Source organism: Nannobrachium achirus (assembly GCF_963921795.1).
Source record: "Nannobrachium achirus genome assembly, contig: SCAFFOLD_112, whole genome shotgun sequence".
In the NCBI taxonomy this organism is placed as follows: domain Eukaryota; kingdom Metazoa; phylum Chordata; class Actinopteri; order Myctophiformes; family Myctophidae; genus Nannobrachium; species Nannobrachium achirus.
The window spans coordinates 125,001-138,972 of NW_027665015.1; the positions used below are offsets into that span (position 1 = coordinate 125,001).

General features: G+C 44.0%; 1 protein-coding gene across 1 annotated transcript in view; it reads right to left on the minus strand.

Moving 5' to 3' along the window:
• LOC308280658 (uncharacterized protein) overlaps nucleotides 1–13,972 on the minus strand; it is a gene marked incomplete at its 3' end in the record, with an annotated part of 58,761 nt that overhangs the window by 3,871 nt on the left and 40,918 nt on the right. Inside the window, 9 exon segments of the mRNA XM_080754986.1 lie at nucleotides 3,235–3,284; nucleotides 5,725–5,877; nucleotides 5,961–6,046; nucleotides 6,080–6,134; nucleotides 6,622–6,795; nucleotides 7,440–8,640; nucleotides 8,643–8,716; nucleotides 8,909–9,024; nucleotides 9,203–9,236. Coding sequence (XP_080611112.1) covers nucleotides 3,235–3,284; nucleotides 5,725–5,877; nucleotides 5,961–6,046; nucleotides 6,080–6,134; nucleotides 6,622–6,795; nucleotides 7,440–8,640; nucleotides 8,643–8,716; nucleotides 8,909–9,024; nucleotides 9,203–9,236 — 1,943 coding nt within the window.

Sequence of the window (13,972 nt, forward strand, 5' to 3'; positions counted from 1 at the left end):
TATTTTTTTCAAAAATAGCAGGTCTACACGCTCGCAGCACCGCACCAAGTGATTCCCTGTGATCTTGTAGATCTGCAGACCTAATGTGTTAATACAGCATCACACTCATTTGAACCACTTTATCCATATTTTAAACACGTTGGCTATTTAAATAGCCAACGTGTAAAACATGGATAAAGTGGTTCAAATGAGTGTAATGCTGTATTAAACATTTTGCTGGGGACCCCCTGGAACCCCCTAAGGACCCCTGGGGGTCCCCGGACCACACTTTGAGAACCAATGCTATAAAGAACCATCAACCACTTTAACCCTTCATCGACCAGTGACTCCCAGGGCTCTATACTTGGTCTGCTCAGTTTCTCCCTCCACGCTACACAATAGCCGATCTACAAGCTCAAAACATGTCATAGCATGATGTGTTGTAAGCTTGTAGATCTGCTATTTACAATGAATGTTCACATATCAAGACATGTCCAACATTGGGACGCAGGGTTTAAATGGTTAATGGTTCAAAGAAGGTTCTTTGAGGAACCATTTGTGCTTGTGAGCTTGTAGATCTGATATGTTCAGAGCCCTGAGGAACTCCAGTCAGTGACGTGGGTTTAAGAGTTTAACATATAAAATAAATATAATTAAAATATTGTTTTATTCATTATAATCAGTTCCTGATTGCAGGTTTAATTAAACACTTGAACCCTAGTGAACCTATTCTGTATTCATAATTCTAAAACAGCAGATCTTCAAGCTCACAACATGTTGCAATGCAACAAACACGACAGACAGACATTATGTTGTGAGGTTGTAGATTGGCTATTTTCACTACATTGTGGCGACCCTGCCCATGTGAAGACAGAGACAATGGGGAGGGGGGGTGTTTTGATGGGGGGAGAGGTGCCTAGTTCAGGTTGGCAGTTTAGGTCAGGATGGGAGGGGTTAACAATGGGGAAAGGTGGTTGGATGATGAAGAAGAGCGGGAAGAGGAAAAAGGAAGTGGAGAGACAGCCTAGACAGATCAGAGCAGCCTCTTTGTTATTTTTCAGCACCCTCCCAACCCAGTTCTAGCCTGTATTTAAGGGTCCGCCTCAGTGTGCCGACGGGCTGGTATTCCGACACTAAAACTAACCCTAACTCTAACCCCAACTCTAAACTTAACCTCAGTAACCGTGACGAGTAACTAACCTGCCGACGCTAGTCGGAACAGCGGCCCGTCGGGACACTGAGCGGGCCCCGTATTGAAAGGGCAATAAAACCTGGTGCTCCGGTTAAAACGTCATTAGGGGTGGCTCGGTATCAACATTTTGTTATCGCGGTTACCGTCCTCCCATTTACCGCCGGTATTGCGGTAATTACCGCACCCCCGTATCTATTAATTAAGGTTCGGCGATAAGACAAAATATTCCTATCATCTGCCCAAAATTCGTCTCTCCACGGTCCTATAAGCCCGACTGCTCGAGTTCCCCGTACAGCACAGTGGGTCTGGCTTTTGAAAGTAGCAGATCTACAAGCTCACAACGCGTCGCGTTCGCAACGCGTTCTGAGCTTGTAGATCTCATAATAAAATGTACTTTCATCGTGCCTGTTGCTAAGGTATGTCAACATGACTGGTGTCTGTCATGTTGCCATACCTTAGCTTTTTCTGAACTGACGCCACTGGTAGGCTACTGGGGCTTCACTGCACGCTGTTTGTGAACAAACCAGATGAGACGGGTATAGTGATTGTGTACGGTCTGTGATTATGCAAACTCACGTCTCAAATCGCATTGATTGAGTGGTGATATAAACATAGTAAACAGGTTTTAGTTACCAGACTTGACAGAAAAGGTTGTAGTCGAACAACGACGGGCACACGCGCTATACTGTAAAAGTACTCACTAGCGCTGGTTTCATTTTCGGTTTTAGTCCTCGCGTCGCGCTCCGCCCGTATGAATAAAAAAGAAACGGCCACGAGGTATGTATAAACATACTTGTGTGAGTTGTGTCGTGTGGATTATGGAGAAAGTTTAACGCTGCTGACCGAGGCTACTGCACTGCTCCAGTGTCTACTGTGTCTTACTCTCTGTCGGAGACTGTGACGGGCCAAGCTTGAAGCTTCCAATTGTTCCAAACATGTGGTGCGCGGCCCAGAGCAGAGCGGCATGAAGCGCATGCGGTCCTCGCTTCTCCCCCGTTTTAAAACTCGCTCGTTCTCAATAAAAATAGCCTATTTTTTTGTCTTTTTTGACCGCGGTAAGGACCCTGACACCGCGGTAGGCCGCGGTATACCGCGATACGGCGGTACGGCGGTTACCGAACCCAGCCCTAAACGTCATCATTGTTTCCTCCTTTTATTTATTAGTCAGTGAGTTAGCTGTGAGGGACCGCAAACGCTACAATATTTAGACAGTTCTGTTTTAATGCATTTATTTTTGGGGAAATGTTCTTCATTTCAATACAACAACGCATCGATAAAAAATGTAAAAGTACCGTAGTTGTAATTTGTACTTTTTTATACTTGAGTATTTACTTGAGTAAATAATTTGTCCACCACTGGTTGTCGAGGCAAGAAAAATGTCCAAACAGGAATAAATTCCTTCTCAAGACATTTCCTCACTAATGTGTTTGTAAAGATGTCTAGTAACACATTTCAAAAGGTTGAAACTCCCCTAGGGCAGCAGAAACAGCCACGCCCACTTTTCCTGCTCGTCACAAAGCCTTGTTTTGTGTGAGAATCTATATTTCTGGGAGCGTGTCAAATTAAAAAGTATCTTTATTCGTTTGTTGAATACTAGGAGACACTGCTCCTCAGGAGTCCAGATCACCTGGAGGTCCTCTGGTTCCTACACACACACACACACACACACACACACACACACACACACACACACACACACACACACACACACAGACAGACAGACAGACAGACAGACAGACAGACAGACAGACAGACAGACAGACAGACAGACAGACAGACAGACAGACAGACAGACAGACAGACAGACAGACACACACACACACACACACACACACACACACACACACACACCTCTATGGATGTGATCAGCAACACCACACTTCTCAACACTTTTTATCTGCTGAATAAGAGCTAAGCTTGTTGCCACTTTCACATAAAATGTCAATGTGACAGACAGAGAGATAGACAGACAGACAGACAGACAGACAGACAGACAGACAGACAGACAGACAGACAGACAGACAGACAGACAGACAGACAGACAGACAGACAGACAGACTCACATCTTGTAAGGAGTTGAGGTTTAATCCAGTGTTCTCCTGAATGATTCACACTGTAGGAAATAGAACAATAATGAATCAATGTCTGACTGTCTAACACACTGTCTCCACTACCTAATAGTTCTGTTCCTTTTGCTATCTCACACACACACACACGCACGCACGCACGCACGCACGCACAAACACACACAGCTCACACTAAAGATCTGTTCTCCTAGAACACGGTGGGCAGTTTTTATTTACAGAGTTCCATACTGACTTTGATAAAATGAGCCAAGGGACAAAACTTGAAACTCATTCTAAATATAGTTTTAAATGTAATTCATTCATCATTAGTATTATTGATTTATTTTCTTTCTTTTATGCATGTTTTCATGTTTACAGCACAGTATGTCATTTAAGCTCTGATATTCATGTCAGACATACTTTTACATGTCTAGAGTCTTGCTGTGCTGTTATCTCATCCTGGACTGAAAATCATTTTTGTGACATTTTTCAACTCTGGAAAATGATAGGATGAATGAGGACTACAGACCTGCCAACCCTGGGAATTTTTTTTGAGTACTCATGCGCGGGCACGAAGTGCCCGCGCGGCGCCCGCAGCGCCCGCGCAGCGGGCGCGGCGCCGAATTTTTGTTGTTTTCCCGCACAAAACAGCGTATATTTTGGGGGGTTCCATGCACCTTTTTGGGTGGGACCTTTACAGTTATGTTAACAAAATTTCACACCAGAAATGTAGCACATTGCATGTCTTGACTTACACTAATAGGAGGAGGCAAGATGTTAGAACAACCTTTTAAATAAAAATGCCATTTGGTCTGGAGAAAAGGTAGGCTAGTATTACCAGGCAATACAGTAATGTTGCTTTGGCAATATTGTTGACAAATCTTTAATAAAATATACTAACTGCACTTGCTCAGAGTTAGTTAACAATTAGCCCAATAGACTAGCAAAACAGTCTCACCAGTGACTTAATGAATGAACATACATCAACATAATCATGTTATTCAAATAGCAAAATAGCTTTACATTGTCAGGTAGGCTATTTACCTTTAAATATTTACCTGTGTCTTTGTTAAACATTGTTAATTGAGCAGCCTAAATAAAACCACCTTTCTGTGCATGATTTGCATGAAGTTGAAAGTATTCAACTCATGTAGGTTTCTAGTGCATTCATTAATTGATATATAGGCCTACATTGTGTATAGATCAAATACCGTCTAGTCTGTATATTCATTCATAGAGGATACAGGCTACTCATTGTTAACAAACCATTAATGTCTTCATATATTCACAGGTGATAAATAACTTGTTCACCTTTAATGTTTTTGACAATACACATAGTCCCCCTATTAAATTCCTCCATTCATACTCATTTAGAGATAGTGGAACAGGGAGCCCAGTATTTTATTTTCATTCGTTTGGATCTTTACTCTAAAGCCTAATCATGGTCAATGTATGCTACAGTTCATTGTACCTGGTCACAAGTTTTGACATTTCCCGACTTCGCTCACGTGCAACACCGTCGTATGACGAAGTATAACACAGGCTTCATACACAACAAGCTGTCGCGGGGGCGACCGCAGTTTAATAGTATAATATTATTGATTCACTTGATTAAAACCCTAACCGCGTCGCGGAGAGGAGCGACAACACCATAACAACCATTTCATTCTCACCATCGTGGCTGCTGACATGTGAATTCACCTTAGCTGAGTGTTATCTTAATATATTACCTGTTAGTCAGACTACTCGTTGCACGGCAGCATTGTAGGGGCGACACCGATGAATGGCACAACACGGCCATTCTCCGTTTATCTTCTTTATAAATTAATCGTATTAATATCGCCGTTGTACAAACCGGGCGGCGATAGCTATGAGATGAGATGAGTAGCTTCTTATTATAACTCTATGATGAGTACTGTAGCGTAAGTGTACATGCTGCACCGCGCTGAAAACCAAAACACACGCATGGCATCCGGTTCAATTCTTCTTCTGCCGAAAAAAACGAGCATATCTTCTGTTCTAGTGCTCCCCAGCGCCATGCGCCCCATTCACACACCTTTCAAGTGGTGCCTGGGAGGAACTACACGGCAGGTTGCAAAAATCTTTGCCTCGTTTGCTGCTGCAGAATGTGTTGTTATACCACGCCGCGGGCCGCGCCCATTCCCCGAAATTGCGTAGCAATGAGGGGAAATATCGTACCTGCGTACAGAGCCTTAAAATGCGTGCTTAGTACGCAAAATGCGTACGGGTTGGCAGGTCTGGGACTAGTTCATCATCGTGTGGGCTCACATTTAAAAAAGGATGGAATGCTGAGGATTGTTATGGTGGTCTTGTACATCTAAAGAAGGGATGGAAGGATGAGGATGGCTGTGGAGGTCTTGTACATTGGATGTTATGGGTGAAGCCCCCTCCCACCTGGCCAGCCAGTTCAACATTGTAAGGGAAACACTGCACTAACCAACATGGACACAGTCCAAGTCTACTCACTTCAGAGTCTCCAGTGCAGCAGAGAGCTTCTTCAGACCAGAGCCTCCTAAGTGGCTGAAGTTCAAGTCCAGCTGTTTCAGATGGGAGGGGTTGAAGGTCAGAGCTGAAGCCAGAGAAGAACAGCCTTCCTCTGTGAGCCCACAGCCTGACAACCTGCAGAGAAATCCATATTTAACAAAGTGCTGTTGATGTTCAAGTAGAGATCCACACAGAGAGAAAACACACTCTTTATTTACCTCAGGATCTGCAGTATACACTCTTCACTCTTCAGTAGAGCAGAGAGTTGGTCCAGTTGTGATTCCTGCAGGCAGTTGAAACTGATGTCCAATTCTTTCAAATGGGAAAGATTAGATCTGAGAGCTGAGACCAGGATGTCAAATCCTGTCTGTGTGATGTTACAGCCAGCAAGTCTGTAATTAAAGATTACATATCTGGATTGATTATCAGAGTGTTGGTGGAGGGACCAAAGAGATGGAAAGAACAGGCAGGCAGGAATAATGTGAAGTAAATTATGGTCATCTTCCAACAGGAAGCTAACTGACAGGAAACAGGAAGCAACAAGTTAACAACAGATGATCCAGCAAACTGACTGACAGACAGACAGACAGCAGGGTAGTTGCCAGGTATACAGTAGTAGATGGTAATCACATATAGTTATTAATTAGTACATATAATATATAAACCAGTAAGACGCCTAAGGGTGAAAAAGCGACCTTGCCCTAAAGTCGCGCAGGACGTAATTCGCACAGGACGTAATTAATTTGTGAGCTTATAGATTGGCCATTTTCACTATATTTAGACAGTTCTGTTTTAATACATTTATTTTGGGGGAAATGTTCACATCCATGCTCACTTTTCTCTAAATAATGCTAAATAATGCTGGTTAATTAATCTGACCTCAGTATCTCCAGTTCACAATGTGGACTCTTTAATCCAGCAGAGATGAGTTCCATGAATGAATCCTTCACGTCGTTATAACTGAGATCCAATTCTCTTAGATGTGAAGGATTAGAGCTGAGAGCTGAAGCCACAATTTCATAATCTGGTGTTTCGAGATCACAGCCAACAAGTCTGTAAATGTAGAATATGTAAAAACAGAGACAAGACACAAGTTAGATCAAGTACATGTTATAGGAAAAAAAAACATGCCCCCAAGAAATCATGAAAATAAATCAGTCAACCCACAACCCAATCACATGGTGAGGGTTGTATACTCAGCAGCGCCAAAAGCATTTCCACAGTAGTTTTTGTGCGTCTTTAATGATTATTTTATGTTCATAGGAGTTTTGTCATTCTAGGGTCAAGACTACTTGACCTTTGGTGTTGTCAATGGTTTGAGGGCACAAAGTTCAAATGCCAGGACAGGAAGGTCATCAAATAAAACAATGATTTAAAGTCCACAGAAATAATTATTTTAACTCTTATTTCTATTAACGAGTATACTTAATTAAAAACACACACACACACACACACACACACACACACACACACACACACACACACACACACACACACACACACACACACACACACACACACACACACACACACACGTTAGTGTCTTATTAGCCAAGGATCTATCCTTTATTTGCACAATACCACCAGACCTGATTATTATTGGATATTTTAAATTAACCATCATTTCTACTTATAGTGTAGGTGTGATGGTAGATTGATTCTCTTCTAAAAGGTTTTCTAATCACATGACTACTAACCGAGCCTTTCTGGTGTTCCTCACAGCTGGGACCAGTCTGGATTTCCCCCACAATCTTGACGTTCTGTATTTGTCCAGGTCCAACTCATCCAGAACCTCCTCTGACGTCAGCAGCATGTGGGCCAGAGCTGAACACTGGCTCTCAGACAGTTTTGTCTTTGATCTGTCCCCTGACTCCAGGTACTGTTGGATCTCCTGATGCAGTGAATGGTCGTTCATCTCCATCAAACAGTGAAGGATGTTGATACATCTGTCAGGAGAGAACCTTTGATGATTCATTTTCTTCAGGTTGTCGATGGTTCTCTGGATGCTCTCTGGACTGTGGTCTGTCTGATCCAGAAGGCCTCCTAATAGACTCTGGTTGGACTCCAGTGAGAGACCATGAAGGAAGCGGACAAAGAGGTCCAGGTGGCCATTCTTACTCTCCGAGGATTTTTCAAAGGCTTTCTTCAGGAAGTCTTCCAAGGAATTGACATCAACTCCCAGGAATGTCTTCAGTACCTTCACGTTCCTCTCTGTGTAACAGTGGAACAGGTAGACTGCAGCCAGAAACTCCTGGATGCTCAGATGTACAAAGCTGTAGACCTTTCTCTCAGATTGAACAGTCTCTTCTTTGAAGATCTCTGTGCACACTCCTGAGTACAGCGAGGCGTGTATCACATCAAGACCACACTCTTCCAGGTCTTCTTGGTAGAACATCATGCTACCTTTGTCCAGATGTTCAAACGCCAGCCTGCCCAGCTTCAGAAGAACCTCCCTGTCAGCTTCCATTAGCTGCTGTTGATTCACATCATGACTCTCATGGTACTTCTTCCACTTCCTCTTGGTCTGAACCCACAGGAAGCTGCTGTACATCGCAGTCTGGGTCTTGGGCAGCTTTTCGGTCTCGTCTGTCTTCAACATGTCCTCCAGAACGGTAGCGGTGATCCAACAGAAGACTGGGATGTGACACATGATGTGGAGGCTCTTTGATGTCTTCATGTGTGAGATGATTTTGCTGGCCAGCTTCTGATCGCTGAATCTCTTCCTGAAGAACTCCTCCTTCTGGGGGTCTGTGAACCCTCGTACTTCTGTCACCAAGTCAACATATGCAGGAGGGATCTGATTGGCTGCTGCAGGTCTGGTAGTTATCCAAAGGAGGGCTGAGGGGAGCAGATTCCCCTTGATGAGGTTTGTCAACAGCAAGTCCACTGATGATGCACTGTGGCATCAGAGACGATGTCATTGTTGTTGAAGACATCAGAATCAATGTCAATGTTCTTGAATTTCAGCCGAAACCTGCTTTCATCCAGACCATCAAAGATGAAGCCAACCTTCCAGACAGCGAGCTGCTCTGCTGTGACCTTCTTTAATTCTGGGTGGAAACGATGGATCAGTGAGAGAAGACTGTGCTGCTCATCTCTGACCAGGTTCAGCTCCGGAATGAGAAGGGAACCAGGAGAATGACATCTTGATTTTCCAACCCCTTGCCAGTCCAGAGTGAACTTACGCACAGAGAAGGTTTTTCCAATGCCAGCGATGCCCTTGGTCAGAACTCTTCTGTTGGGTTTATCTCTGCCAAGGAGGAGGGGCTTAAAGATGTCACAGCATTTGATTGGTTGGTCATGGAGGGTCTTCTTGGAAGCTGTCTCTAGCTGCCAGACCTCATGTTGGTTATTAACCCCTTCACTCTCTCCCGCTGAGATGTAGAGCTCTGTGTAGATGCTGCTGAGGGAGGGCACTTCAGTGACGTATGTCACACCGATCAAGACGGTTCAAACCGACCTTATAGACCTTTAAATACTCCAGCGACTGACACCTGCTATGAGAAGAGAATGAAGACATGTTTAACGTGTTAAAGTTATCTACAATTGTAAAAAAAAATAGGGGGAAAACAAGCTAAATATATATATCGTATACTATATATCGTATATGTTAATCATCAGCATTTGGACATTGATTTAGGAACACAATGTGGACATTTAGTCTGATGATATTTTCTGCTATTTAAAGATTTCAGTAATCAATATGAAAAGATAATTTGTGTAAAATGTGTCCAGTCTTACTTTGTTCACTTGTGGTTTGTCTGGATGTCTTCTGTTCAGGTGTGGTTCTGAGTCTCTCTCTGTGGAGAAGAACACAATATAATAGATAATAGATAGTTTGGTAACTTATTATTTCATTAACCACTTAAAACCTATGTACTTTGTCCTTCAATGAATAGCGCCGATACAAGCTCAGGAAGTGCTGTGATGCCAATCATGCCATGTGTTGTGAGCTTGTAGATCTGCTCTTTATTTCCATTCCAACATCAAACAAGAAGCAGAGTGCGCAAAGTGCCTTACAGACCAGGCCTTACAGACAAGGTGAATGGAGGACATTGGAGGTAGTGGTCTCACTCTACTGGATGTAAATAAAAATGTTACTGGGGGTGAGATCTGATTTATTTAACCTCATCTGGGTGAACATTCAGACAAAATAGCAGATCTACAAGCTCATGACATGTAGATGTAGCAGGGACCTCCCACTGTATATTGTAAGAATATGTGGAGAATAACCTTTACCCTAGATTTAGATAGCTTCATAGAGTTGTTTGACATACATTATCATGTTTATTAATATGTTTGATTCATGTTAATGTTTTCAGACAGTGAACCTTTTTACGGTCATTGGCTCTGCTCTTTTTCCCTCTCAGAAAATAGCAGATCTTCAAGCTCACGTTCCTCATCACACAAATAATTGGCAGACCCCTGTAGTAACTCTGAGGACCCCCTAGGGGTCCCGGACCCCCTGTTGAAGACCCCTGCTCTAAATACTTCATTGACCAGGATTTCTAGCTATACATGGTCACCTCCATTTCCCCTCTAAAAGGCCAAATACACATCATTTAGGGGGTCCTCATCAAGTACATATCATTTAGGGGGTCCTCACCAAGTACATATCATTTAGGGGGTCCTCACCAACTACATATCATTTAGGGGTCCTCACCAATAGATATCATTTAGGGGGTCCAAAAGGCCAAATACATATCATATAGGGCATACATGGTCAATAGGGTGTGTCATGAAATGAAAAATGAGAAATCAGGGTTTTACCTATGGTTTCAAGTTGTATTATGATATAATGAACCATAATCAAAAGCAAAAAAGTGAGTTTGACTTTATTTACCTACCCCCTTTTTTGATTGAAAAATTGCATTTTTAGGCGTTTTTGGTGGATTTTGACCATTTCCGCCTAAATCAAAATTGTTCTTATTTGTAATTTTTTTTGGCAATTTTTATCATCACCATTCAAAACCAAATATTTACAGCCCTTGGAAATGGTCCTTTTAAAAATAAAACCTTTATTTACTTTCCAATAAGCCTTTAATCTTCTGACCTGCAAAGACGACAGCCAACAAGTTGCTACCAGCCATCACAACTGATTGAGAGTACACTCTGTACACTGGACTGGTTTCTCACCTTTCACAAACCTGTTATTTGAATTAAATTGCAGAAGGAGCGAATACACTTCCCGGCAGCGGCGTCTGCCGCGGCGTCGTCGGACTTGCCGACAACAGCCGCGGCAATGATTCCTATGCCGTGGCAATTATACCTAATCCGTGGCAACGCCGGACAGACCGACAATCGAGCTGCGTCAGCCGCTGTTGCCGAACCTATCCCCCCCCCCCCCCCCCCCCCCCCCACACACACACGCACGCAGGCACGCATGCATGCACGCAGGCACCATGATCAGCAGTGGACCAACGTGCTCATATAGTCAATTATGTATAAAAAAATGAATGAAGTATTAAAACAGTCATGTCTGCTCTCTCTGGTGGTCGCTTGCTGACCTTCCGGATCTGCTGGTGGACCACCGGGTCCGCCGGGCCACACCGGCAGCCGCCGTAGCCGCCGTCACCCGCCGTGCTTCACCGGCAGCCGCCGGTGACCCCGCCGGGCTTCACCGGCAGCCGCCGCTAGCCGCCGTCACCCGCCGGGCTTCACCGGCAGCCGCCGCTAGCCGCCGTCACCTGCCGGGGCTTCACCGGCAGCCGCCGCTAGCAGCCGTCACCTGCCGGGCTTCACCGGCAGCCGCCGCTAGCCGCCGTCACCCGCCGGGCTTCACCGGCAGCCGCCGCTAGCAGCCGTCACCCGCCGGGCTGTCTGTCTGTCTGTCTGTCTGTCTGTCTGTCTGTCTGTCTTGGGTCTTCTCCACCTCGCCTCTCCACTTATATCTATCCATTTTACGCACAGCTGTTTTGCGCTGCACGTATCTATCCCGCCACACACACACACACACACACACACACACACACACACACACACACACACACACACACACACACACACACACACACACACACTGACAAGCGCTGTGGGATTACCTGTGCCCATTTTCCCCTTCGTTTTTGCCCCTCCCTAGTCCCAAATATACAGTATATTATATACTGTATATAGGCTTATGCCTTATTGTATTCATTTTATTGTAGGCTATATAATAGTTATTGACCATAGCTTAATAGTCTGTTATTTGTATTTCTTTCGCCCGGCCTGGCCGTTTAATTATCCATTTCTACCTTCTCATATCAGCCATATTCCATTTTACGCACATTTTACGACCCCCCTCACCCCGAATATAAATATAACCTTCATTTTTCTTTGCAGCTAAATTAACTAAAGGTTCTCCTTAATCGAATTCATCATAGATATGTTTGTGTTTCAACACATGTTCTTCATTATTATTATTTAGGCATACGGTTTCTCCGCGCTTGTCATGCGTAAAATATTTGGATTCATTCTGTGTGTGTGTGTGTGTGTGTGTGTGTGTGTGTGTGTGTGTGTGTGTGTGTGTGTGTGTGTGTGTGTGTGTGTGTGTGTGTGTGTGTGTACGGGTGTATGTCGTGCAGCCTATATGTTTTGGCCGACGATTTTGACCCCATCCCCCGCAGTGTTTTCCACAGTCAGTGAGAGAGTGTAAAATGAATCCAAACGTCCCCCCCTTACGGGTCCATTTGGTTTCGTTTTAGGCCTACCCGCACAAGAATTAAAATGTCCATAAGGGTCCATTATAGGTTGTCTACTCATTTACCTGGGGACCACCTGGAAGTTCCAGGCGATCGCCTGACCTTACCAAAACACTGACATATGTCTGCTGGGTAGTTGGGACATGATGCTGCTCTGTTGCGACTGGATCTATCTATCTATCTATCTATCTATCTAGCTATCTAGCTATCTAGCTATCTAGCTATCTATCTCCACTAAATTCTCAATTAATTAAAGTCCTGCATTTTTAAGTGATGCTCTGCTCATTTAATATGTAAAATAAAAGAGGAAACTCTATTGTCATGTTGTGAATCTCTGCTCATTTATTCACATTTATATTATAATTTCAAAGCGTACAATGCTCGCATCTATCTGTATTTCAGTTATTACATAACTTCCTTTATTTTTATTTTTATTTTTTTAGCGGCCCACGGCGCCTCCGCGGGTTTTTTATGTGTAATAAGACATGCAATAGCTTACTAGCTCTATAGGACCAGGTGATAGGCCTACAGTTAATAACATAAAGTGAATATGAAGTGTAGGCTATGTCTGACTATATGCTATCACCATTGACAAGCTCAGGTTGGACAGCTGCAAGGACTGAGTCCCAGCTGGGCGTTCAAACAAACAATTAGGTTACAAAAACCTATAATGGCCCAATTTTTACTTCAAAGGAGGTGCATGACACTGCAGACAATTAAGTGGCCAATTTGGCCTCTCTTTCTCTCTCTCTCTCTTATGAGCATGCTGGTCCACTGCTGATCATGGTGCGTGCGCACGCGTGCCTGCCTGCGTGCGTGTGCATGTGCGTGTGTTCGCTCCTTCTGGGGAGAGAGAGAGAGAGAGAGAGAGAGAGAGAGAGAGAGAGAGAGAGAGAGAGAGAGAGAGAGAGAGAGAGAGAGAGAGAGAGAGAGAGAGAAAGTGAGAGTGAGAGTCGGTCCAATCATTGATTGGCCACTTGTCTGCGGTGGATCCCGTCCTCTGAAGTTTGACGCCCAGCAAGGAGTCAGTCCAGCTGTCAATCAGGATATAGGCAATAGCCTAGGCACACTTCATGACTTTATATATTATGTTATTAACTGTAGGCCTATCACCTGGTCATATAGAGCTAGTAAGCTATTTCATGTCTTATTACACATAAAAAAAACCCGCGGAGGCGCCGTGGGCCGCCTAAAAAATAAAAATAAAAATAAAAAGAAAGGAAGTTATGTAACAGAAATACAGATAGATGCCTGCCTGCGTGCGTGTGCATGTGCGTGTGTTCGCTCCTTCTGGAGAGAGAGAGAGAGAGAGAGAGAGAGAGAGAGAGAGAGCCTACTGTTTTGCGCTGCACGGCATCTATCCCGACACACACACACACACACACACACACACACACACACACACACACACACACACACACACACACACACACACACACACACACCACACACACACACACACACTCATGGCTGGCTTGCTGGCTGCTGGTCAGTATTATAGAAACGCATGTCCTTTTTCTTTCTTGGAGCATTACAGGGATTTTGCATAT